At 42.7% G+C, this 27,295-nt stretch overlaps 2 long non-coding RNA genes and 2 gene segments (V, D, J or C); 2 read left to right on the top strand and 2 right to left on the bottom strand.

Moving 5' to 3' along the window:
* Window positions 1-1,311: 1,311 nt before the first annotated feature.
* LOC118665974 lies at window positions 1,312-7,435 on the top strand. Its single transcript, XR_004970790.1, has 4 exons — window positions 1,312-1,436; window positions 5,626-5,864; window positions 6,646-6,742; window positions 7,172-7,435. It is a non-coding gene; the product is annotated as an uncharacterized LOC118665974 (long non-coding RNA).
* Window positions 7,436-9,220: 1,785 nt separating this feature from the next.
* Window positions 9,221-9,970, bottom strand: LOC118666555. The segment is given in 2 exon segments: window positions 9,221-9,687; window positions 9,797-9,970. Coding segments are annotated over 2 exon segments (510 nt in total).
* A 1,472-nt stretch (window positions 9,971-11,442) lies between these two features.
* On the top strand, window positions 11,443-15,659 carry LOC118665973. Its single transcript, XR_004970789.1, has 5 exons — window positions 11,443-12,127; window positions 13,478-13,547; window positions 14,446-14,542; window positions 14,952-15,211; window positions 15,367-15,659. It is a non-coding gene; the product is annotated as an uncharacterized LOC118665973 (long non-coding RNA).
* Window positions 15,660-20,425: 4,766 nt separating this feature from the next.
* Window positions 20,426-21,193, bottom strand: LOC118666554. The segment is given in 2 exon segments: window positions 20,426-20,970; window positions 21,080-21,193. Coding segments are annotated over 2 exon segments (588 nt in total).
* Between the last annotated feature and the right edge of the window lie 6,102 nt (window positions 21,194-27,295).

The following is a 27,295-nucleotide window of genomic DNA, read 5'->3' as shown; positions in this document are numbered from 1 at the left end:
GTTCAGCGACAGTAGGCGTTTCTATACAGTGTGTTCAATCCAGCAGGCACAGTAATACAGCCCAGCATCTGCCTCCTCAACTCGGTGTATCCTGAGGCTCACCAGCAAATTACCGTGATGTTTTCTTGCCTCATATCTTTCCCCACTAACACCTTGTTCATGGATAACATTGTCATCTGAGGAAATAGACAGAATTCGTTTGAGTGCCTGGTCTCGCTTCTGTCGGTACCAATGTATATATGAATCCTTCGTTAAGATCTCTCTTATTTGGCATTCAAGAAATGCTGTACTTCCTTTTTTCTTGGTAATGGATGTGAGGGCTTGTGTTATTTGAATGTCTCCACTTGTGTCTGAAAGAAAAAAAAAAAGCAAACATTAGTAAGATTTTTTTGGCATTTATTAAAATAGTATACATTTGTTCTCTGTTAATGAAAATCTTGGGACCTGCAGTTTCTAGTTTTTTCCTGAAGAATTCAAGGTATGGTGGAATCTGTCAGCTTAGTTTGAATGACCGTGCGGCTTTCTTCCACCTGAGTGGGCTAGTTAGATTGTCCAGGCTTTTTTTTGCCTCCCATCGAATGAATAAGATACCCGCTGGGTAAAGTCACTCACACGTCCAAAGGCAGGCCGCCAGGGTGACCTGGCACAGGAGCAGCATACTGCCAGCACTGTTAGCTGCGGAGCTTGAATGATGGAATTATCACAGAGCCAACCCAAGGGCTGACTTACTAAGGGGAAGTGGCGCTCTGAACTCACAGCTAAGACCCATAAACCGCAGGAAAGGGGCTCGTGGTATTTCTCCGAAACGTCCTGTGGAAATCGGCCTGTTAATTGATTTAGCAGCAGATTGCTGCCATTACTGTGTGATAGTTACCATCTGATGACATCAGCATCAAGAAGCCACTTTTCTATTGTAGGACTAAAGTCCTTTATGGGCCCAAAGTGGAGAGGGGGAGAAGGAGTGAGGAAGGAAGAGGGGAGAGAGGTAGGAAAGGATATTTTTGTGGGGTGGTCAGTTTTTTCTTTTAATAGTTTAGAGTATTCACTCCAGTGTCTTCTTGCTTGCTTGCTTCTGACGGAAATCTGCTATTATTTTTCCTCCTCTGGCTGCCTTCCAGAGTTGTCTCTGTCTTTTCTTAGTCTCTATCACTAATTCTGGAAGCTTTCCCCCCATTATTTCTTCAAATATTTCTTTTTCTTCATTTCCTCTTTCTTCTGCTTCTGGGATTCTAGTTACAAATGTGTTTGACAACTGGGTATTGTCCACAGTTCTGCAGTTTCATGATTTATGACTATCTGCTCCATCTCTATCTCTACCTCATCTCCTTGCATTGCATTTTGGGGGATTTCTAGGGGCCTATCCTCCTGTCACCAAATTCTTTCCCAATCTCAGCTGAGTCTCCTGATGAGGACGGCCAAGGCATTCTTCCTTTCTGGTACTGTGCTTTTAATTTCTTGCATTTCCTTTGACCATTTGTTGTTGTTTTTTTAAATAATTTTTATCTCTCTGCTGAAATTGCCTATGTGATATTGCATGTTGTTTTACCCTTTCCATTAGAGCCATTGACATGTTAATCATACTGAATTCAAATTCCCTGTGTTAGTTAGTTAGTTAGTTAGTTAGTTAGTTAGTTAGTTCCAACATCTTTGTCCTGTCTCAGCCTGGTTCTGATGATTGCTTTGCGTCTTTGGACTATGTTTCTTCTTGCCTTTTGTATGGCTCTGAAATCTTTGGTTGAAAGATGAACATGTATGGTACAATAAATACTGAGGTAAATATATATTATGCACACCTTTCCTTCTGCTAGGCCTTTAGTGTGGGGATTTGTGTTATTCTAGTCGAGGAGTTATACTGGGTTGAAGTTTGTTAGGTTATCAGGATTGGAGTTTGCTGTTTTTAGGGTTCAGAGGTCTACAATGTGTCTGGTCATACTTTGTTTTTGTCTTCGAGTCTTCCCTTTGTTCTGCTCCCCAGAGGAAGTGTCTCTTGAAGCCCCCTTTGCTGCCTCCCAGTTACTTTTCTTCAAGGTCGCTAGCCTGCTGGCGAGAGGGGAGGGAAGCAGACGCCCTCTGACTCGGTGGGAAGCAGGTACAGTAAAACTGGGTCTTGACAATGTGGCTTTCACAAGTGTTCCTGCCCTTCTTCCAGAGGCAGCACAGTTTTTACCCCCGCTCCCCTCCCCCAGCCGCAGTGGGTCTCCATCCTCTTCTGGCTAAACGTGTTGAAGCTCATTCTTCTGCAGATGAAAACTTGTGACTTTGTGGAGTTGGGGCAGATGGTTCTGGGCAAAGTTTTGGCTGTACTGCCTCTAAAGCAATGGGATTCCACCAGTGCCTTCCCTGCAGATTGCCTTTGTTGTTGTTGCTTCTGTGTGTGTTTTTCTACAGTGGAGATGGAGTGGATTAGGCCTGGCTGGATTTCAGCAGTAGCTGTCCCCCTCCTGCAGCCAGCACCATGGGGGAGCTTTCTCCAGATGCTCCTTGATCTTCTTGGCAAGAATCTTGTAGGCTTCCTGGGGTAAAGGCTTAAAAGATAGTGGAGAATACCCTATACCCTATATTTGTGGTTCCCAAGTGTTCTCTCTCTCCCACTGGTCTATGCTCAGCTCTTGCTATTTGATTAATAATTCCAAGTTTGATCCTCGGACCAGCTTAATTGGTGTTTGACAACATCTGGCCGAGGTGAGCAAATACTCAGCTCCTGTGTCTCCAAATTTTCAGTAAGTCACTTGCCCTGCAACTGAGTTCTTTGAAGGTTTAAGCAAAGTCATTAACTTTCAGTAAGTCCCTTTTTTATGTTGTTGTAGGAGGGGAGCAATGTCATTTCCCCCTCTTTACATCTTTGAGCACATGCTGGTCCTCTCCCATTTTTTAAATGGCATCGCTTTTTAAATTGAGTTGTGAAAGTTCTTTGCACAGTTTGGACACCATTCATTTTTTTCAATATGTGCTTTGAGACTATTTTTTCCCCTAATCTGTGGCTTCCCTTTCCATTTTCTTAGTAGTTTTTTAAAAGAGCAGCACTCTTCATTTTGACGAAAGTGCAATTTGTCAAATGTTTCTTGTTTTTTTTTTTTTCTGTCTTAAGAAATCTTTGCCTAACCCGTGTCACAATGCGTTTCTCCTGTATTTCCATCTAGAAGTTTTATTGGTTTCAGTTTTACGTATAGTAGTGTAATCCATTTTGAGATAATTTTTATTTACGGTGTGTGCTATGGATTAAGTTTGTTGTTGTTTTTTACACAGATGAACAATTGTTCCAGTACTATTAGTTAAAAAGTGTGTCATTCTTGTATTTCGCTGGTACCTCTGTTAAAAACCAGTTAACCGCTATGGGTGGCCCTGTTTCTGGTTTGTCTTTTCTTGTGCTCCTCTCTATGTATCTGTTCTTTCACCAACACCCACTGTCTGATCATTGTAACTTAATAGCATGGCTATGATTTTAATCTTTTCAAAACTGTTTTAGCTATTCTACATCCTTTTTCTCCCCATATATATTTTACTACCAGCTTCTTGATTTCTACAAAAAGTCTTCCTAAGACTTTGATTGGAATTACATTAAATCTTTTTATCAATTTGGGGAAAGTTTGACATCTTAAATATATTCAGTCTTCCAATCCATGAACATGGCACATCTCGCCATTTATTGAGTAGTTCTTCAACTTTTGTCATCAAAGTTTTGAAGATTTCAGCATATAAATCCTTTATATTTTTGGTTAAATTAATCTCTAAATATTATATAGGTGTTGTTGCTCTTGTAAACAGTACTATTTTTTAAATTTCCAATTTTTAATAGTCAGTATAGCTGATTGTTGAAGAACACAGATTTGAACTTCATGGGTCCAATTATACCTGGATTTTTTCCAATAAATTCAGATGGCTCTCCATATCTGTGGGTTTTATATCAATAGAGTCAACCAATGGCTGGTCAAAACACCATATTTTAACCCGCGGTTGGAAGTTCATGGATGCAGAGGGCCGACTGACTGCATGCACTGTTCCTTTAAATAAGGAACTTGAGTTCCGCAGATTTTGGTATTTTGGTATTTGCAGGGGGTCTTGGAACCAGTAACCCATGGATACTGAGGGCTGACTGTAGTTTAATTTATGGAGCGTCAAAAGTTATTCACAGATTTTTGATTGTATAGGGGGTCAATGCCCCTAATTCCCATGTTGTTCAAGGGTTAACTTATATACAATTATAATTAATTTGCATCTCTCATTCTATTTTACAGCTGGATATACTCCATTATGCATGTGTCATCAATTTTTTTCAAACTATCTCCTATGTTTGTATATTTATGTAATTTCTAATATTTTGCAGTTACACAATGACTAACTTTATACATCTGTATTTTAATTTTGTTAAAAATTGTGTCTTCAGGGTAAATTTTGAAAGATTTTTTTTGCTAGGTGAAATGGTAAATGTATAACAATTTTTTAAAGATATTTCCAAATTCCACTACAAAAAGGTTATATTTTTCATTTTTACCAGCAATGTATAGTGGCGATTTTCTCCCATTGCTGAACCGACAGAGTATATTGACAAACTTTTAAATTCTTGCCAATCCTATGGGTGAGAAATTGTATTTCTATGCAGTATTCATTTGAATTTATCTTATTAGAAGTAAAGTTGGGTATCTTTTTATATGCTTAAGAAAGCTTTTTATATTGCTCTTAATGAATTGGCTTTTTATATCTTTTGCCGTTTTCCTATAAGATATTCTTAATGTTTTTTTTCTTTATCTTTATATCAGGCATAGTAGGCCTTTATCTGCTAAATAGGTTGCAGATATTCTCTATAGTTTGTGATTTGTCCTTTGGTTTAACTTCTGTTGCTTTCTACCATGCAAAATTTGCTTTCATTTTCCTGTAGTAAAAGTTATAATAGTTTCTCTTGTTGCACCTTGAATTTGAATTACAAATTGATTCCCTAAGCCCATGTTGCACAATAGAGGCTGGAGAATTTTTTCTGTAAGTGGTCAGATAAATATTTTTGGCTTTGTGAACTGTTAGGTCTACTCACCTCTGCCACTGTAGCTCAAAAGCAGTCTGTAAATGAGTAGGTGTGACTGTATTCCAGGAATGCCAAGACACATATTCTATTAGAAACTGTCCTTGAAGAAAGAGTTTATTTTTTTCCATTTATTTCTAATATTTCCAAAATATAAGAAAATATGTTATTTGTTTTATATTTTGCTATTGTTTTATATTTTGAAAGTCAAATCATCCTACATATTTATACTTATTGTAGGAAGAAAACACTTAAATTCAGACTCAGCTTTGAATAGTAGTTATTTGTTTCACTGATTATTTTGAGAAGGAGTTTGTTTTCTCCTTAACGCTAGAAACTAGGTTAGATGCCTACTGCCTGTGTGTCAGAGGCAGGATAGCACAGTGGCTGCAAGGACAGTCAATGAATCCAGAGAAGCCCAGCCCTCCGTCCCCACCCAGTAACTTGTGACCACAGACAAAGTAAATAGCATCTCTCTGCCTCCGTTTCCCCGTCTATAAAAAGTGAATCATGAGAGCATGTCAACAGATTGTCACAAACATGAGATGAATTAGGACAGTGCCCGGGAAAGAGCAGCAGCTCTGAAGGAATGACCCCTGTGGTCCTCACAGGATCCCAGCAGAATTCCCTGATGAGAATCCGCCTTTCTGTGTGATCACCTGATGCTGCCCAGGGGGAGCTGAGGCCTGTGCAAAGGGAGGTGTGCTGGTCCGGCTGTGACACGGCCCTTCAGTGTAAAATGAGTAATCTTCCTCGCCCTGGAGGAGAGAGGAAGAGCTCCACCCCACATTCACCCCCAAAATGTATGGAGTAAATAAACACTGAACATCTTCAGGATGGCCTGACAGAGGTGAGGCAGTGTGGGGCCCGGGGTTTTAAAAGTACTTTTATCTCTTAACCTTAAATTATTAAAAGTGGGGAAAGTGACCATGACATTGCAAACGTGTTGTGACGATTACCTGAGATGCAATATCACCAGCAGGCTTTCTGGCACTCACGGATTTGCTCTTGGCGTCTGAGCCACATTACGGGTAATCTCTGTGGTAAACACACACACACACACACACACACACACACACACACACACACACACACAGTACAAGACGCAGGTGCTGTGGGAAGGGAGGCTCAGGCTGGGGCCCAGCTGTGCAGCCTCTGTGGTTGCCCATTTTGAGAAGGATGTGGGTGGGCACAGACTGAAGATGGTTCTTGTGCAGATGATCCTGGCAAATCTAATGGGGTGTATGCCAGTCCAGCAGGCACAGAAGTACACGGCCTCATCTTCTTTTGCTAAGAAATTTATTCTCAAGGTGGAAGTAGAAGTGTAAAACTCTTTACTTGCCTCAAGTTTGTTGTTCTTCCCACCAGTAAGGGTTGTGGAGACAACATATATTAAATGTTCCATACTCTGATCTGGTTTCTGCCGGTACCAGTGAATGTAATCACTGCTAAAGGTGCCAGAGGACACCTTACAAGGTATCTGGGCGCTCTCACCCCTTGCCCTGGAAATGGATATTACAGGCTGCTCCAACTTTAACTGCCCAAGGCCAACTGCAAACAAAAACAAATTTCCATGAATAAGTGACATGTGAAGAGGTAACAGTAAAGAATTTCTTGGGTCTGTCTGGTAGACTGAAATGATGGGGACAACTCACAGGCCCAGAGGGAGAGGAAGATGACAGCTTCCAGTGGTGGCATCCTGTGCACCAAGCAGCTCCCAGGGAGAAGGTAAGACACTGAGGTCCCTGTTCGCAGACCAGTGGCAGGGGCGGGGCTGGTTCTGGTTTCTCAGAAGAAGTGGTGGCTCAGATGTTCCCGTGGTTCTTCATGAGCTGCTACAGATATGACCAGGTCTGGGGCTCCCCGTGTCCCATAAGAGCTGGGAGGACTGGGTAAGAGGGTTCATGATCTGGAAAGAAAATTGTGGGATAAATGTGTCCATCTTGGGGTTGGGCAGGGTTGGTTCTCGTACCCACTCAGCCGTTCCCCATAACAAAGCATATAGCCCAACCCCAGATGCATAGAAAATGCTCAGGCTGCAGTAGATGACTTCTGGGGTTCACATGAAGTAGAAATTACAGAGATTGACACAGTTTTGCAACCACACAGAAACATGATTTCTTTAATATGATCTTTTCTCCTTTCTCTCCTTTTGAGGAAAACTGGCCTCATCCTGCACCCTGACTCACCTGCCTCCTTCTCCCCTGCACAACTGCTCCCTTAACCATGAAGCCCTCAGGACCATGAGGCTGTGGTTGGCATCAAATCATCTTAGGAAACAGATCAGGTGTGTTGACTCCAGAGACAGAGTTTTGCTCAACTGACATCTGGACCAGATACACTGATTAACTATCCCCTAAGCCAGCGGTTCTCAACCTGTGGGTCGAACGACCCTTTCACAGGGGTCGCCTAAGACCATCAGAAAACACATATATAATTACATATTTTTTGTGTGATTAATCACTATTCTTTAATTATGTTCAATTTGTAACAATGAAAATATATCCTGCATATCAGATATTTACATTATGATTCATAACAGTAGCAAAATTACAGTTATGAAGTAGCAACGAAAATAATTTTATGGTTGGGGGTCACCACAACATGAGGAACTGTATTAAAGGGTTGCAGCATTAGGAAGGTTGAGAACCACTGCCCTAAGCTACCCTGGACCAATAAGTAGAGACCATGCCCTTGACCATGAACCTAACTCCGTTAGTCACCATGATTAGTGACTTTTCCCCCATATAGCCCATTCCCTGGAAACCATCAGGGACCCAGGCCTTTGAGCATTACCTCACCTGTGTCTCTGGGCATGGGCCACTTCTTAAAATAAACCCTTACTTTCTTTCCTGCAAACTCCTATTCATGTCTTCCTGGGCCCTGATGTCCAATAACATGTTGGGTTGTTACTCTCAGGGAGGGGCAGCCTTGGGGGGCTAGGAGCCCTTGCTCCGTGTCACCACCCTCTCTGCGAGTGCCCAGCACAGCTTTTAGCCTGCTCTGGGGAGTCTCAGCCTGGAGGAAGGGCCCTCCCTCCCCATCTGCTTCTTTTTGTAAAGTTATGCTCCCTCTGCACAGATTTGCTCTTTGTCTTAGGCATGAGAAGGTGTCCAGAGAGGTTATTTTAAAATATACAGTTTCTCAGTGCCTTCTGGTTTGAATGGATTTGAATTCAAATGGATTGGAAGGTTTCTCCCCTTAGAGCCAAGATTATATGAAGTTGGAGAGGGGAGGGGCTGCTCCACTGTGAGCTCTGGGTGCTGTGAGCAGGCTGGCTCTGCCTGCAAGTCAGGTGCAGAAGGTCTGCAACCCAAAATATAGGCCAGGGACCCACTCACCTCGGGGCCTCACACCTCTGGTCACAGTGGGGTGGAGGGCAAAGCACATGGGCCTCAGCTCAGCAACTCTGTCCTGTTTGGGCCTGGATGACAAGAAGGACAGTCCCCCACCCCATGCACCTATTTTGTGCTGAGGCGTTTCCCCTGTGGTTGTGGCAGAGAGTGGAGTTCCTGAGTGCGAGGTGGGGGCTGGGCAGAGTGGGAGGTCCTGCACGCAGTCCCCCTTTCCCCAAGCAGCCCCCCTCCACTCAATGTATTCACAGTGAACAAGACAATTAAGAATATTGGCTCCCTGCCTCGCCAGCGTAGCTCAGTGCTTGAGCATCAACCTATAAACAAGGAGGTCACGGTTTAATTCCTGATGAGGGCACATGCCCTGGCTGTGGGCTCAATGCCAGTGTAGGGCTTGCAGGAGGCAGCCAATCAATGATTCTCTCTCATGATTGATGTTTCTGGCTCTCTTTCTCCCCTTTCTCTCTGTAATCAATAATGGAAAAATAAGTACATTGGCTCCTTCAAAAAAAAAATTATTAAACACCTAAAGCCACAAACCCTACCTTCGGGCATATACAGTCTAGAGGAGGAGACAGAGGATAGTAAACTAACAAAAAGATGGAAGTGTCTGGTGTATTTCATGTTGGATGTTGGTTTGCACTCTGGAGGAAACGGATGCAGGGGAGAAGGAGGGGGAGCAGCAGCGTGGCCAGGGCCGGCCTCTCTGTGAGTGTCAGTGAGACCTAAAGAGCTGTCCCCATCATAGGACACTTGTTCTGTCAGTAGATACAGGAAGCCTCTATCCTTTGAGATTTCTGAAGTCAGCATGAGCTTTACACTTTCCAGCTAGGTTCCTGGTCCCAGCATCTGGTTACAAACAAAAAAGTACATGACAGGTGCTGTGGGGAGGGAGACTCAGGCTGGGGCCCAGCTGTGCAGCCTCTGTGGTTGCCCATATTGAGAAGGATGTGGGTGGGCACAGACTGAAGATGGTTCTTGTGTTGCTGATCCTGGCATCTCTAACGCTGTGTATGCCAGTCCAGCAGGCACAGAAGTACACGGCCTCATCTTCTTTTTCTAAGAAATTTATTCTCAAGGTGGAGGTGGAAGTGTGAAAATCTTTACTTGCCTCAAGTTTGTTGTTCTTCCCACCAGTAAGGGTTGTGGAGACAACATATATTAAATGTTCCATACTCTGATCTGGTTTCTGCCGGTACCAGTGAATGTAATCACTGCTAAAGGTGCCAGAGGACACCTTACAAGGTATCTGGGCACTCTTATAGATTGCCCTGGAAATGGATATTTCAGGCTGCTCCAACTTTAACTGCCCAAGGCCAACTGCAAGCAAAAATTAAAACAAATTCCATGAACAAATGACATGTAAAGAGGTAACAGTAAAGAATTTCTTGTGTCTGTCTTATAGACTGAAATGATGGGGACAACTCACAGGCCCAGAGGGAGAGGAAGATGACAGCTTCCAGTGGTGGCATCCTGTGCACCAAGCAGCTCCCAGGGAGAAGGTTAGACACTGAGGTCCCTGTTAGCAGACCAGTGGCAGGGGGCGGGGCTGGTTCTGGTTTCTCAGAAGAAGTGGTGGCTCAGCTGTTCCCGTGGTTCTTCATGAGCTGCTACAGATATGACCAGTTCTGGGCCTCCCTGTGCCCCATCAGTGCAGGGAGGACTGGGTAAGGGGGTTCATGATCTGGAAATAAAATATTCTGGGATAAATGTGTCTGTCTTGGGGTTGGGCGGGGATGTTTCTCACAGCCACTCAGCTGTTCCCCATGAAATACCATGACATAGAAGCATTGCTTCAGAAATATGAAGACTCACCTGCTATGTTCAGCCCCTAAGCCCATCTTTCTGTGATGTGTTGTTGATTCAGGACTTGGGTATGAAACCTGACCTTTATTTTTCTGTTACACAACAACACAGAAATCAGACATTGAAATGCCTCATTGACATATTCAGAAGCATGGAAGTACTTTTGTGCTTTTTAAAATTAATTAGATGTCAGCACACAGATTATGACTCAGGACACCCAAATTTCATTTATCATCTTGCTGCCTCCATGAAGGGACTGGACTGCAGTTGCTGGCAGATATGGAAGACGGAGCAATCCGGGCACTCAGCTTCTCATTGTGGACCTTGGAGCTGTCTCATGAATATAATTATCCCACATGCAGGAGTATTTTCACAGCTATATTATGTTTAATATGAAATTATTAGCTTTAAAATTAATGTGGAACTTAATATACATTGAGGAATTGTTATTTGTAAGGTATTACTCTAAATTTTTTCTTATTTATTTAATCATCTCAACAACAGTGATGTGAGGTGGCTGTAATGATGATCTCCATTTGGCATTGAGGACAGAGACAAAGAGAAGTGACTCATTCAAAGACCTAGATCTGGGAGACAGGAGAAGTCAGATAAGTAACAGTTGCTCACTAAGGAAAGTCTAATAAAATGATATAAAAAAAGACAGTAAAAGTCACCATTCTATACTTTTACTTTGTTTCTCTCCCTACTTCTTTATGAATAGACGCAGGATTACTTAGTATTATCTATAATAATAAAAGCATAATATGCTAATTAGACCAGATATCCTTACGAATGAATCAGGCTGTGAGGAAAGCCCAGGTCCTGGGTGCCAGCAGGAAGCCGGTGCTGGCAGCTGGGAGAAGAAAGGCCTCCTCTTGCACGAATTTTGTGCATTGGGCCTCTAGTATATAAATAAACATTTTAAGGTAGGATTTGAATATTTGTCTTTATATTCTTTTCTTTTGGCTAACTTTTATTTTCATCAATATGGAGGTCTTTCAATAATCAATGTGAGTATTCTAAAATGATCAAAGATCATTTAACACCTTCCTATGCCACTTAACCCTATCAGACATTTGTTAGCTTACCTGAACTTCGTATCTCTCTTTGCACATATGTTCCTTGCCTGTATTTGTATCTTTTTCTTTTTTCAGAGAGGGAAGGAGAGGTAGGGTGAGATAGAAAAATCAATGATAGGAGACAATCGATTGGCTGCCTCCTGCACGATCCCTAAGCGGATCAAGCCTACAACCAGAATGTGTGCCCTGACTGGGAATCGAAACCTGACCTCCTGGTTCATAGGTAAATGCTCAATCACTGAGCCATGTCACAGGACTATATGTATGTTTTAAAGCTATTCAGAGGCTTCCATTATAACATTACATTACAACCAAACACTCAAATATTAGTATCTGATGCATTGAGTCTTCAATGATGTCATGAAGTCTTATTAGTATTATTATCAAACAAGAGAAAATTACTTTAAATATTTTTATGATAAAACCATATGAGCTCATTTAACAAAATATGCAAAGTTAATTAAACTGCATAGAAGAAATAAAGCCATCTAGTCCCTCAGTAATAATAATTCTAACAGTTTTTGAGAATTCCCTTCCCCCTTTTATTCTTTTTCTATCAATACAGTTTTCTGGTTGAGAGGTTACTATACACTCATTAATTTTTCCTTATATTATATTGTGAATATTTTTAAATTTTACTAATCAATCCATAATCATGATTTTCAATGTCTACATAATAGTCTAACCATTGAGTGCAATGTATTTCTGGTGTCTCTATCCCTGTTATTCACCATTTAGCCTGACATATAAAAAGCTGCTGGAGAGTTTTCTTCTCAGCTCTGAGCACAGGAGTGTCTCTCTGTCAGCACCTCACCACTGCTCTAGGAGGCCCTTTGGGGACTACATGAGACAACCATGTGAAGAAAGTAGCAGCGGTATGTTGACAAGCTTGTCTGTACTTTCCTGCTGAAAGGGCTCATGTTCTCAGATTCTTTGTGTTTCTCTCGGGTCTTTCCTTTTCACTTTTCTCCTATTAAATGTTTAGATTAATTATGAGCTGTTCTTTCCCTTGACCCATCCTCAGCCTGGTGCATAAGCAGAATCAGGGGTTACTCACAGAAGGGTAGGCTCTCCTAATGGCCCCAATGGCTGTGACCTCCTTTCTGCTGACATCATGTTCCTACAGCCACGAATGTGAAGTGAGGAACTATCTTCCTCCTCCCCCAGCAAGAGGATACTTGCTCCATCCCAGATTTACCCCGAGTATTTTGCTTCTTATCGAATTGTGATGTTTATGTTTTCAAGGAAGTTGCATGGTCCAGTTAAAAACACATAGACTTCTGTCTTTGATCAAACACTTTAATTCTCAGAGCTTCATTGTCTTTATCTGCAAAATGGGCAAATAATGGTTATATTTCTGGGGTGTGATGATAATTAGATGTGGGAATGTGTATGTACCATATCTAGGCATGCTGGTTCAAATGATTCCTCCCTCAGCCTGAGTCACTCTGTTAGTGAAGGTCTTTGGATGGTGATATGATCAATAGGGCCTGTGTCTACTCATTCCACAATGAGACTTTTATTCACAAGGAAGTAGTTTAAATGAAGATTTGGGAACATCATGGTCGGAGATGCCTCCTGCTCAAGGTGGGGCCTAATGTGTGAGGAACACCGTTGGCTTCCTGGGAACTCAGAGGTGCAGCAGAGAAGGCGAGGTGGAGGCTGGAGGCCCAGGCAGGCGTTAGTTGTGTTTGCACCTTGAAGGAAGGCTGGGTGGGGCACACACCCGGAAGAGGCTGTTGTTGGGCAACTTGGCACCTCTAGTGCTGTGGGTCCCACCAGCACAGTAGTCAATGCCCACATGTTTGACTGTGACGTTTATGGTCAGGGCTGAAGTAGATTTTTGAAAACTTTTTCTTGCCTCAAATTTGTTGCTTTTCTTCGCTAATTGAACTGGAGCAGGGGTTTTGTTGAGATGATTAACTTCAATGGTGTCCTAATTTGGTTTGGTTTCTATTGATACCAGTCTATAACTGTATTGTCAAAGGCTTCAGTGGACATCATACAAGAAATGAGCCCTTTTTCAACTGTTCTGAAAATTGACAATTAGGTGGATCCAGCTGTAACTGCCCATGTCCAGTTGCAAACAAAAAGTGGAAATTCTCCTGAACATCTGACATAGAGACAGGAAACAATGAAAAATCTCTTTCAACTCTGATCCATGTTGATATAATTGAGAAGCAACTCACAAGCTCAGAGTGAGAAAAATATGAATGTTTCCACAGGGACATCCTGCTGTCTGCCAGACTGTGTCACCAAGAAGGAGGCAGGAAAGTGAGGACTCAGGCTGTCCAGGTCAGTGTGGGGAGGGGAAGCAATGGGTCAGGTGTTCCTTTGAGATTTCTGAAGTCAGCATTTGCTTTACACTTTCTTCTTTTTAAAAATATATTTTTGTTGATTTCAGAGAGGAATGGAGAGGGAGAGAGATAGAAACATCAATGATGAGAGAGAATCATTTATAGGCTGCCTCCTGCACTCCCTACACTGGGGACTGAGCCTGCAGCCAGTGCATGTGCCCTGACCAGGAATCAAACCAGGTCCTCCTAGGTCTGAGGTCAACACTCAACCACTGAGCCATGCTGGGTGGGCTTTCTTTACACATTCTAGCTGAGTTCCTGGGTCCCAGCAGTTGGTTACAAACAACATAGTGCATGACTCAAGTTCCATGGGGAGGGAGGCTCAGGCTGGGGCCCAGCTGTGCAGCCTCTGCAGTTACTCATTGAGAGAAGGATGTGGGTGGGCACAGACTGATGATGGTTCTTGTGCAGGTGATCCTGGCATCTCTAATGCTGTGAATGCCAGTCCAGCAGGCACAGAAGTACACGGCCTCATCTTCTTTTTCTAAGAAATTTATTGTCAAGGTGGAAGTTGAAGTTTGTGTATATTTACTTGCCTTAAATTTGCTGTTCTTCCCAAAAACAGTGGCTGTGGAGGCAACTTGTATTAAATGTTCTATACTCTGATCTGGTTTCTGCCGGTACCAGTGAATGTAATCTTTGTCAAAGGTGCCAGAGGACACCTTACAAGGTATCTGGGCACTCTCATCTCTTGCACTAGAAACTGATATTTCAGGTTGCTCCAACTTTAACTGTCCAAGGCCAACTGCAAGCAAAAATAAAATAAAAATAAACTCCCATGAACAAATGACATGTAAAGAGGTAACAGTAAAGAATTTCTTGTGTCTGTCTTATAGACTGAAATGATGGGGACAACTCACAGGCCCAGAGGGAGAGGAAGATGACAGCTTCCAGTGGTGGCATCCTGTGCACCAAGCAGCTCCCAGGGAGAAGGTTAGACACCGAGGTCCCTGTTAGCAGACCAGTGGCAGGGGGCGGGGCTGGTTCTGGTTTCTCAGAAGAAGTGGTGGCTCAGATGTTCCCGTGGTTCTTCATGAGCTGCTACAGATGTGACCAGTTCTGGGGCTCCCGGTGCCCCATAAGAGCTGGGAAGACTCGGTAAGAGGGTCCATGATCTGGAAAGAAAATATTTTGTGAAAAACGTGTCAGTCTTGGGGTTGGTCAGGGATGGTTCTCATAGCCACTCAACTGTTCCCCATGAACTACCATGTCATGGAAACATTGCTTCAGAAATATGAAGACTCACCTGCTATGTTCAGCCCCTCCCTAAACCCATCTTTCTGTGAAGTGCTGTTGATTAAGAACTTGGGTATGAAATCTGGCCTTTATTTTTCTGTTACAGAACAACATAGAAATCAGACACGGAAACACCTCATCGACATTATTTAAGACACCATATGCAGAAGCATGGAAGTACTTTTGTGCTTTTATAAATCAATTGAGGTGTCAGCACACAGATTATGACTCAGGGCACCCAAATTTCATTTATAATCTGGGTGCCTCCAAGAAGGGACTGGACTGCAGTTGCTGGCTGATATGGGAGACAGAGCAATTTGTAGAACTCAACCTCTCATTTTTGGACCTTGGAGCTGCTTCCTGAACGTAAGTATCCCATATGCAAGAGTATTTTCAAAGCTATATTATGTTTAATGTGTAACAATAAGTTTTAAAATTAATGTGGCATTTAATAACCATTGAGGAATTGTTATTTGTAAGGCATTTTTCTAAATGTTTACTTACTTATTCAATCCTTTCAGCAACAGGGCTGTGAGGTAGCTCTTATGATGATGTCCATTTGGCATTGAGGACAGTGGCAAAGAGAAGTGACTCATTCAATGACCCAGATCTGTGAGACAGGAGAAGTCAGATAAGTAACAGTTGCTCATTAAAGAAAGTCTGAGTAAAATTATATTTAAAAAATGACAGTAAAGGCACCCATTTTATACTTTGTATTTCTCTACTTATTTATGAACTAGAGGCCCAATGCATGAAATTTGTGCACAGGGTGGGTGGGGGAGGTGGCCCTCAGCCTAGCCTGCACCCTCTTGCAATCCGGGACCTCTCAGGGGATGCCGGACTGCTGGGATCAGGCCTAAACCGGCAGTCGGACATCCCTCTTGCAAATCGGGACTGCTGGCTCCTAACCACTTGCCCGATTTTCTGCCTGATCACTCCTAACCACTCTGCATGCCTGCCTCACCGCCCCTAATCACTTGCCTGCCTGCCTGGTCACCCCTAACCGCCTCTGCCTGCCTGCCTGATCGCTCCTAACTACTCTGCCTGTCTGCCTGATGCCCCTAACCACTCGCCTGCCTGCCTGATCACCTCTAACTGCTTCCATTATAACATTACATGAGGGTAATGCACCAAACACTCAAATATTAGGACCTGGCCAATCATAAGCCTTCAATAATATCATGAAGTCTTGTTAGTATTGTTATCATACAAGTGATAATTACTTTGTTAAATATTTTTACTGTAAAACCATATTAGCTCATTTAAAAAAAGATGTAAAGTTTATCAAAGTACATAGAAAAAATAAAGCCATCTAGTCCTTCAGAAATAATCATTCTCACAATATTGGAGGATTCACTTCCCCCTTTTATTATAATTCTGTCAATACAAATAATTTTATTGTTAAGAGGTTATTTGTACACTCATTAATTTTTCTTTATGTTATATTGTAAATATTTTTGAATTTTAGTAATCAATCCATAAAACATTGTTTTCAAAGGCTGTTTAATATTCTGTTCTTGAGTGCAATGTAAATATGGTGTCTCTATCCCTGTTATTCACCATTTAGCCTGACATATAAAAAGCTGCTGGAGAGTTTTCTTCTCAGCTCTGAGCACAGGAGTGCCTCACTGTCAGCATCTCACCACTGCTCTCGGAGGCCCGTTGAGGACTACATGAGACAACCATGTGAAAAAGGTAGCAGCGGTGTGTTGACAAGCTTGTCTGTACTTTCCTGCTGAAAGGGCTCATATTTTCAGATTCTTTGTGTTTCTCTCAGGTCTTTCCCTTTCCCTTTTCTCCTATTAAAAGTTTAGATAAGCAGTAAGGCCTTATGTCAGCTTAAGAAATCTATTGTGGTGCACACTGGGAGAACATGATGGTCAGGAATCCCAGGGACAGGATGGACTCACAAAAGGCTGCGTACATCAGAGGTAGAGGAGCAAGGCTGAGAGGCTTATTCCATGTCAGCCTTTCCTGTCAATCTCCGTCTTTTGTCCAATGGCCTCCCTGCATTGATAACTGGAACCAGGGTCCTTAGAAGAGGAGGTGGTGTGGATGCATATGTTGCCATGATCTTAGAAATTATCAAATGGATAAGGGAGTGTGTATGCCACAGGGGCAAGGTGACATCCATATTGTTTCTGTGGGGGCCCAGGATGTACTGGATAAGAAGAATGCATGGATTAAAGGGCAGTCATTTGTTTCACAATTATTTCAGAGGTGCATTATGAAAGGACAAAATTTTTATTTTATATTTTAAAAAACTGATAACTTATTGACATTTTATGTGTTCTGTGAAGACGCCAGATCACTCCAATCCTGGTCACATGATTCAGTGCAAAGTATAGATTGTGTTGTTTCACCAAGGTCAGTTTTGTTTTCTCCATGGGTGTAGGAACAATGCACAGCACTTCTTTTATCCTCTTATGATCTAGAGGCCAGACTCTGAAGCGAGATTACGTGAGTCCAATCCTACTTTGAGAATTTGTTGACACAGTTTTAAAGCTTTCCGTGTATTATAAAATGTTGAAAATAAAGGACTTCATCATTTACTTTTAACTATTTCCCCCCACACATTTATACCAAGTAACATGTTTGCTTGGGTCCTTATACATTTTTAAAAATATTTTAAAATTTAAAGTAAAATGCGTTAACTATTTTTATATTAAATTTTATTAATACAGTTTTATATTCTTTTGTAGTTAACTTTATATTTTAAAAATATATCAGGTCCTTAAAAATTATATGTGAATATTATTATAAATGACCTATGGCCAGTAGTTGAGTGTTGACCTATGAACCAGGAGGTCATGTTTGATTCCTGGTCAGGACGTATGCCTCGGCTGCGGGCTCAATCCCCAGTAGGGGGCGTGTTGGTGGCAGTAAATTGGTGATTCTCATCATTGATGTTTCTAGCTCTCCCTCTCCCTTCCTCTCTCTGAAATCAATAAACACATACTTTTAAAAAAATGACCTATTAAAATATGCACCCTCTTGGCTACTCACTTACCCTTTCTGGCCCTGGCTGAATTATTTAATCACTCTGTGTCTCAGTTTCTTCATCTACAATTGCCTAAATGAATATCGTTCATAGACTAAGAACTTTTCATTAACAACTGAGAGTGAGAATGAACACAAAGTATAGACAATGCTGTTTGGCACATAATAAGGCCTGTTTGATGTTTCTAAGTTGTATTTTTCTTTTATTGAGAAAATTAACTTCTTAAATAATTTTTAATTATAAAAATTCTCCTAGTCTCTTTTTTGAAAGAATATAAAATTAAGAAAAGTATGAAGAATTAACCAAACCATCCACTCTAACAGCAAAAAAGCACACTCTCTCTTACTATACAAGTATTTCCTTTTATTTTTTCTTCCAACAATTAAACATTTATGTATTTGAGATTTAATGTATTCTCATTAGTACTTTATGTGTTTTTTGATATTTAAATGTATTTAATAAATATTCAAGAATGCTATTTTAATGGCTTCATAATATTCTATCATTTGAATGCAACATAAATTACTTGCTTCATTCTCTTTGTTCACCGTTGAATTTGTCATTAATTTTTTTAAGGATAATATTGAAAAGCTGATATAACTTTTATCTCCTGATATATGTCCCTCTGAAGATTCTGGATTGTGAAGGTACACTGCTCTTCTGTACATAAATTATGAAAATACATGCAAAAGATGAGCAAGGATATTTTGAGAGGATCTACACTGTCATGTATTCCTTTTGGAAAGGGCTCATGTTCTCACATTTGGTGTGCTCCACTTAAGTTCTGGTCTCTATTTTGCTCGAATAAAAATGTGGAGGATTAGGAAGCTTCTGTTTAGGCTCAAGAAGACAATGTTTTTGAGAGTCATGATCATAAGTACTGTTGTCTCCATGTGAATCAAAGAAATAATTGCCCACCAGAAGTGAGAGAAGGGCTGAGCGATCACATGTCTAATCCCATCTCTGTGTCCGCCTGGCCTGAAAGGGTTACTCTTTTTTCTCTTTCAGTCCATCTCCAAATTAAAAAAAAATAGACTGCGAATCATTGAAATAGGGACTAGAGAGAATAAATATGTTGGTTTTATTTGGGTAAATTTTAATTAAAGTGAACAGTGTATATATAGGGAACTTGCAAGGAAATACCTATTTTCTTATAAGAAGCCCACTACAGACATCACTTTTAGAAAAATAAAGTAAGGCTAGCCCGGCCTGTGTGGTTCAGTGGTTGAGCACCCACCCATGAAACAGGAGGTCCCGGTTAGATGGCCAGGGCATTTGCCAGGGCTGTGGGTTTGATCCCCAGTGTGCAGTGTGCAGGAGGCAGGCGGTCAATGATTCTCTCACATCACTGATGTTTCTATCTCTCTCTCCCTCTCTTTCCTCTCTGAAGCCAATAAAAATATATTTAAAAAAAAAAAAAAAAGGAAGAAAGAAAGGCCCAGCCTGGATGGTGTGGCTCAGTGGTTGAGCATTGACCCATGAACCAAGGCTCCATCCCCAATAGGAGGCATGTAGGAGGCAGCTGATCCATGTTTCTATCTCCTATCCTTCTCCCTTCCTCTCTCTCTTAAAAAGAAGTGTATAATGAAAACATTTTTTATATTGAAAAGTCAATTGATAATCTATTGGCATTTAATTTATTCTGTAAAGACACCTAATCACTCAAATCCTGGGCACATACTTCAGTGCACAATAATAATTTGTATCAGTCAAGGTTCCATTATGATTAGTCTGTCTCCCCTAAGGGGATGGGAGTAATATGTTCTTTCTTTTACTGTCTTGTAATTAAGAACAGTTCTAGTGTAATAGTCAAGAGGTGCCAGATTATCTGGGTCCCTACTCTATTCTGCCAACAAGCTACATACCACTGCCTGTGCCTTGGACAAGTGACTGAATCACTTAGTACTTCACCTACCTCATGAGTCAAATATGCTTGATAACGGAACAGATTTACAGAGTTAAAGGAGCGAATATGTTAAAAGAATTGAGAAAATTAATTGGCGATTCACACACATTCTCTCCCTCCCCCCAACACACACTGTTAGTTCTCCTGATTCTGGCAGGTTCTCTCCCTTCTTTCACAGGCAAAATCAAGGGTTACCCGATTGAGTGGGCTCATGTAAGGGCCCCGGTGAATTGGGAACTCTGCTCTGATGACATCATGCTGACAGAAACCTTTTCCCCACACCTCCCAGAAAAATGGCACTGCTCCATCCCTAATTTACTGGAGATAGCCTAGTGTTGACTTACATAATTGCAATCTTTAAACTTCACAGTGTAGTGTCACAGTCCAGTTCAAAAAGCATGGACTTGTTGTCTTGGGCTGATCATTAAGCCGAAATTATCCAAGCTTAAGTTCTTTAGTTGTAAAACGGACCAATAATAGTGATTTTGCTAAGGGGTTGTCTTCAGTATAAGCAATAATAATGGCTCCAGCCATCCCTTCCCCACTTTCAGCCTGAAACTGGGTGGTGAGACGAGGGACAGTGGCACAGACTGTGTGCGCTCGGTCCCCAGGCAAGACTTTAATTAGTTGGGACATAGTGTCAGATGAAGCTTTGGGAGCACAATTCCTGGAATCAGTTGGAGGCTGATGCGCAAGCATAAGCCAACGTGGCTTCCTGGAAGCTGAGGAAGAGCTGCAGACAAGGTGAGGCCGAGGCCAGGAGCCCAGCTGGGGAGGCGGGTGCTGGTTGCAGTTGCCACTGTTGGGAAGGATGTGGGTGGGCACGAATCCAAGGCGGGGATCCTGTGTGAGTTGTCTCCACAGTTCTAGGACTGTGAGTCCTACCCACAGAGGACTGTGTGTACCACCCAGCACAGTAGTAAGTACCCGTATCTTCTTTTCCTATGAAATATATGCGGAGGGTTGAAGTGAGAAGTTGAGAATTCTTTCTTGCCTCAACTTTGTTTCTCTTTCCATCTACATGGCTTCGAGCAGGGACTTTTGTGGAGCTCACATAAATCAGATGCTCCAAAGCCTGATTCGGTTTCTGCCGGTACCAGTGAATGATGTCCTTTTCAAAATTGGTGCTTGTTATCTTGCAATCTATGTCAACACTTTCCCCCATTTCTGTGGTAATGGATAGCTGGGACTGCTCCAATGTAGATAACCCAAGGCCAACTGTATGCAAAAGAAGAGAATTTCCAATGAACTTCTGATCACATAAGAAACATTAAAGAATTTCTTTGCTCACTCATGTAGACTGAAATGGTCAAGGGTTGTGACTCACGAGCCCGGAAGGACAAGAAGGTGAAAGCTTCCAGCAGTGGCATCCTGTGGACAGGCGGTGTCCTCCAAGAGAAGGCAGAAAGTGGAGACCTGGTGGCAGGGCGCCTCAAGTCAGTGGCAAGTGGGTGTGGCCTAACTGGGGAGAGAAAAGGAAGTGGTGGGTCAGGCAGGACCTTGGGCCTTCCCTCCTGGCTGCTGGTCTGAGGTTACTCTTTTCTGTGGGCCTCCTGGTCTCCAGAAAAGGCTCCTGGTCTCCACAGAGCTCTTTGGCATGAATGTGAAGGGGCCTTGGGGGCACCTTTGGACATGCTGGTACAGATGCTTATTGAAGAAACTTAGAGAAACAAGGTAAAGATAAATATAAAAACACCTTAATTATATCACAAGACCAGATCTATTATCTGTATGGTGTTAATGTCTAGATTTCTTCTTTGCATGTATGTGGATAGCAGTATGATTTTGTGGACTACAGTATATTGAACGTGTGCAGGGTTGTGTGTTCTTTCAGTTCACCTGATATTCTGAGCTCCTTCCCATGTCATGGGAATGAGGAGGAGGAGGAGAGGGACATCAATGTTGCAGCCTGGCCCAGTGCTGCTTCCAGTGCTTGGCTCTGGGGTATGGGTGCTGCCTCTGCTTGGGCAGCCATAGTCACCCCAGACCCTGGTCCGTGCACCTCCATCACTGCCAGACATTTCCTTCCAGATCCTAAAATCCAGCACCAGTGTGTGTGTGCTCTATGTAGAGCTGGGAATGCTTCACTACTTTACACTTAGTAATGGACTCTCCATGGCTCTTTACCTTCTCTTGTGCCTTATGAATGGGATCCCATGGACTGAGTTCATGGTTTTCCTTACCTTCCTGTTGCTGTTTGGAAGCAGTTAATAGGAGCACCAGCGGGAGACTGGAGGTGGAAGGGACTGTGGTTAGGGTTTCCCCCCTGACAGATGGTCTTGGGTTGGCTGTATCCTCCCCCTAGTGGCCAATATAGAGTGCCATCCACCCCATAGCCAGAAGGCTTATGTCCAGGAACCAAGAGGTGGATGTGGAAGTGGCCATTCTCTTCTTTACCAATTTACCCACTGGAGGATTTTGTTTCCTTTTTTTCCCAGGGCCCTGGATCCACAGGCTTGGAAATTCCATGGAAGGGATACTTTTGTCAGGTGACACAGTCATGATTTCATTGAAATTCAACTTCCATTGATCAAAATTATATGAAATCAGAGAGCAAAAATGCCCATTAGTGTAGCCTGTAAGGGGTGGCCTCCTGGGCACATAGCAGGTGGAGAAACATGGAAAGTGGATCTAGAGGGGAAAACAGAAGACCCTCGGTGGAGTCTACACTTTCTGCCCCTCACCATCCACTCTTGTCCTCTGACTGGGTGAGGAATCCATGACCCTAAAGTAGGGGACGCATGGAGTCCTAGTTGAAAGTCTCCCTTCTCTTCCCTCTCCAGGTGAAGATCACATGAGGCTGATTTTCTGCCAACCTTCCAAGAAAGTTAGAGGATCATGTTCTCAGGCAATAAAAGTGCCAAAAAACCTTGCTGAGGGAAAGCTTGATCGTGTGCAAGAATGTGTGCAATTCTCCTTATGACAATCTCATTCTGCACCTGCATCTGGACAAAAGTAAAGAAAGCAAGAAAGACATAGAGAGTGTTAATAACAAGACTATTGTTGCCACTTTCTGATATTTCATATTCATACTGTGGAGGGAATAAGATCTACGCAAGCCAAAAAAACTACCCTGAGCACCCCAAGCATTGAAATAATCTTTAACTTGGCCGATGGGCACAGCGGGAATTAGAAAAAAACCCCAAGATTTTGTTTTTGTAAGAGAAACAAAAGTTGTTAGAAAAGAGGGGAGAAAAAGTGGTCAAGAAAAGTCCATTACAGGCCTTTCTAAACATCAAATTTCACGTGTTGTCTCTAATTGCTCAATAATATGCAGAGATATTTTTAATACTATGAAAGAAATGAATTCTTTTTAAAAATAAATTTTAAAATAAAATTCAAAAGTAATGAAAGTTTTGTATTACAAAACTTAGGGAGTACAAGAATGACATAGAAAAATAACCCATGATTCCAACTTTTAGAGGTGACCACTCCAATGTTATGCCCCTTCCTTTAACCCGGGCTACCTCTCTGAACCCATTCTCTGGGTGGAAAGTAAAGAGCCCCCTGGGAAAACAGGCAGCTTGGATTTCCAGGTGGGCCTAATAATTTTTAAATATATTTTATTGATTTTTTACAGAGAGGAAGGGAGAGGAATAGAGAGTTAGAAACATTGATGAGAGAGAAACATCGTTCAGCTGCCTCCTGCACACCCCCACTGGGTATGTGCCCGCAACCAAGGTACATGCCCTTGACTGGAATCAAACCTTGGACCCCTGAGTCCACAGGCTGACGCTCTATCCACTGAGCCAAACCAGTCAGGGCCTAATAATTTTTGAATTATGATTTTTACATGACTTCTAGATAACAGACATCACATTTCCCACAGTACTAGGAATTTTACTGTGAAAATGGTGATTTTGAAGATTTTATTCAGCATTAATTAGATAATATAATGTTGCTTCTATTATGGCAGAGTGAATGTGTCTCTCCCACTTCATGAGTGGAAGAAAATAAGTTGAGCCAAAATGATCACGATATTTTGGGCAGCCATCTATACAAAATCACCCACTCACTAGGTAATGTGAACCCATCAATAATAATAAAAATATTAATCTCACTTCAACAGACATTAATTGAGCCCTGGCTACATTTAGTACTGTACATTCTAACCAAATGTAGTGTTTCTATAAATCGGCAAAATGAACAACCATTTAACTGGCAAATGTTCTAACTAAATGTAGTGTTTCTATAAATTGGCAAAATGAACAACCATTTAACTGGCAAATGTAGCCTTAGGGCAGAGCTGGTTTGCCTCTGATGTGTGTGTGGCCAAAGTGTCGTTGGTGAGGTTCACATTAGCCAAAAGGAGAAGATCAGGAGGACTGGGGAAAGCAGAGCTGGTATTTGAGATCACTTTTCAGGCTGCACATCTAAGGGCCATTAGATGGGGGAGGAGGAAGCCATGTCTGGCTACACACAAGTCTCATGGAACCACAGCCCTGCCCAAAGCAGTGCCCACCCTCTGAAGTATCCGTGGAGCAATTCACCCAGAGCTTCCAAAAGACAGAGACTTGAAATGCCCTAAAAGAACACGGTAGCTGTGTAGTCCTGGATAAATTATTTCACCTCTTTTTCCTTATCTGTAAAAAGGAATTTTATGGGGTTGCATAGAGACTAGCTGGATGAGGTGATCAGATCATATATATCCCAGTCCCAGATGCATAGAAAATGCTCAGGAGATTGTAGGGGAAACTGAAGAGCTTGCAGGGGATGACTTCTGGCTTCACATAAAGTAGAAATTATAGAGATTGATACAGTTTTTGCATCGTGCAGAAACTTTATTTTTTGTAAATATATTTTTATGGAGTTCAGAGAGGAATAGAGAAGGAGAGATAGAAACATCAATGATGAGAGAGAATCATTGATTGGCTGCCAATTGCACGCCCCACATTGGGAACTGAACCCGCAATCTGGGCATGTGCCATGATCGGGAATCCAACCGTGACCTCATGGTTCATAGGCTGAGGCTCAACCACTGAGCCACATAGGCTATTATTCGAAACTTTATTTCTTTAATATGACTTTTTCTCCTTTCTCTCCTTTTGAGGAAAACTGGTCTCATCCTGCACCCTGACTCACCTGCCTCCTTCTCCCCTGCACAACTGCTCCCTTAATCATGAAGCTCTCAGGACCATGAGGTTGTGGTTGGTGTCAAATCATCTTAGGAAACAGCATCAGGTGTGTTGACTCCAGAGACAGAGTTTTGGTCAAGTGACATCTGTACCAGATACACTGATTAACTATCCCCCTAAGCCAGCGGTTCTCAACCTTGGCTGCACATTAGAATCACCTGGGAATTTTTTAAAATCCTGATTTCTGGGCCCCATTTGCCAGAAATTCTGTTTCTTTGTTACTAATGTTGTAACCTCACCCCATAACAAAGAAACAGAATTTCCAAAGGATGAGGCCCAGAAATCAGGATTTTAAAAAGATTCCCAGGTGATTCTAATGTGCAGCCAAGGTTGAGAACCACTGCTCTAAACTATCCTGGACCAATAAGTAGAGACCATACCCTTGACCATGACCCTAACTCCTTTAATCACCATGATTAGTGATTTTTCCCCCATAGAACCCATCCCCTGGAAACCATCAGGGACCCAGGCCTTTGAGCATTACCTCACCTGTGTCTCTGGGCATGGGCCACTTCTTAAAATAAACCCTTTCTTTCCTGCAAACTCCTGTCCATGTCTTCCTGGGCCCTGATGTCCAATAACATGTTGGGTTGTTACTCTCAGGGAGGGGCAGCCTTGGGGGGCTAGGAGCCCTTGTTCAGCGGGACCACCCTCTCTGCGAGTGCCCCGCACAGCTTTCAGCCTGCTCTGGGGAATCTCAGCCTGGAGGAAGGGCCCTCCCTCCCCATCTGCTTCTTTTTGTAAAGTTATGCTCCCTCTGCACAGATTTGCTCTTTGTCTTAGGTGTGAGATGGTGCCCAGAGAGGTTATTTTAAAATATACAGTTTCTCAGCACCTTCTGGTTTGAATGGATTTGAATTCAAATGAATTGGAAGGTTTCTCCCTTTGCAGCCAAGATTATATGAAGTTGGGTGGGGGGTGGGCTGCTCCACTGTGAGCTCTGGGTGCTGTGAGCAGGCAGGCTCTGGCTGCAAGTCAGGTGCAGAAGGTCTGCAACCCAATATACAGGCCAGGAACCCACTCTCTTTGGTGGCCTCACACCTCTGGTCACAGTGGAGTGGAGGGCAAAGCACATAGGTCTTAGGGAATCTCTGCTGTTTGGGCCAGGATGTCAGGAAGGACTGGGCTCCCACTCCATGCACCTCTTACTTTGTGCTGAGGTGTTTTTCCCTGCAGTTTAGGCAGAGATTGGGGCTCCTGAGTACCAGATGGAGAGTGGAATGTCCCCCACCCAGTACCAGGTCCCTACCACAGTCTACCTCCACTTAATTTATTCACAGCGAATGAATAACACTGGCTCTTTCAAAAATAAATAAATAAAATTATTAAGTACCTACAGCCACAAACCCTACTTCATGGTGCATAGTCTAGAGGAGGAGACATAGGATAGTAAACTAATGAAAATATGAAGTGTCTGGTATATTTCATGTTGGTTGGAACTCTGGAAAAAAAGAAAGCAGAGGAGAGGGAGGGGGAGCAGCAGCGTGGCCAGGGCCGGCCTCTCTGTGAGTGTCAGTGAGGCCTAAAGAGCTGTCCCCATCATAGAACACTTGTTCTGTCAGTAGATACAAGAAGCCTCTATCCTTTGAGATTTCTGAAGTCAGCATGAGCTTTACAATTTCCAGCTAGCTTCCTGGTCCCAGCAGCTGGTTACAAACAAAAAAGTACATGACAGGTGCTGTGGGGAGGGAGGCTCAGGCTGGGGCCCAGCTGTGCAGCCTCTGTGGTTGCCCATATTGAGAAGGATGTGGGTGGGCACAGACCTGAAGATGGTTCTTGTGCAGGTGATCCTGGCAAATCTAATGGGGTGTATGCCAGTCCAGCAGGCACAGAAGTACACAGCCTCATCTTCTTTCTCTAAGAAATTTATTCTCAAGGTGGAGGTGGAAGTGTGAAAATCTTTACTTGCCATAAGCTTGTTGTTCTTCCCACCAACAACAGTTGTGGAGACAACATACATTAAATGTTCCATACCCTGATCTGGTTTCTGCCGGTACCAGTGAATGGAATCACTGATAACGGTGCCAGAGGACACCTTACAAGGTATCTGGGCACTCTCACCCCTTGCCCTGGAAATGGATATTTCAGGTTGCTCCAACTTTAACTGCCCAATGCTAACTGCAAAAAATAAAAATAAATTCCATGAACAAATGTCAGGTAAAGAGGTAACAGTAAAGAATTTCTTGGGTCTGTCTGGTAGACTGAAATGATGGGGACAACTCACAGGCCCAGAGGGAGAGGAAGATGACAGCTTCCAGTGGTGGCATCCTGTGCACCAAGCAGCTCCCAGGAAGAAGGGAAGACACTGAGGTCCCTGTTCGCAGACCAGTGGCAGGGGCGGGGCTGGTTCTGGTTTCTCAGAAGTGGTGGCTCAGATGTTCCCGTGGTTCTTCATGAGCTGCTACAGA

This window comes from Myotis myotis, unplaced genomic scaffold (genome assembly GCF_014108235.1).
Source record: "Myotis myotis isolate mMyoMyo1 unplaced genomic scaffold, mMyoMyo1.p scaffold_m19_p_11, whole genome shotgun sequence".
Classification (NCBI taxonomy): Eukaryota; Metazoa; Chordata; class Mammalia; order Chiroptera; family Vespertilionidae; genus Myotis; species Myotis myotis.
The sequence above is the reverse complement of the archived record's forward strand: the minus strand, read 5'-3'. Positions and strand labels throughout refer to the sequence as shown.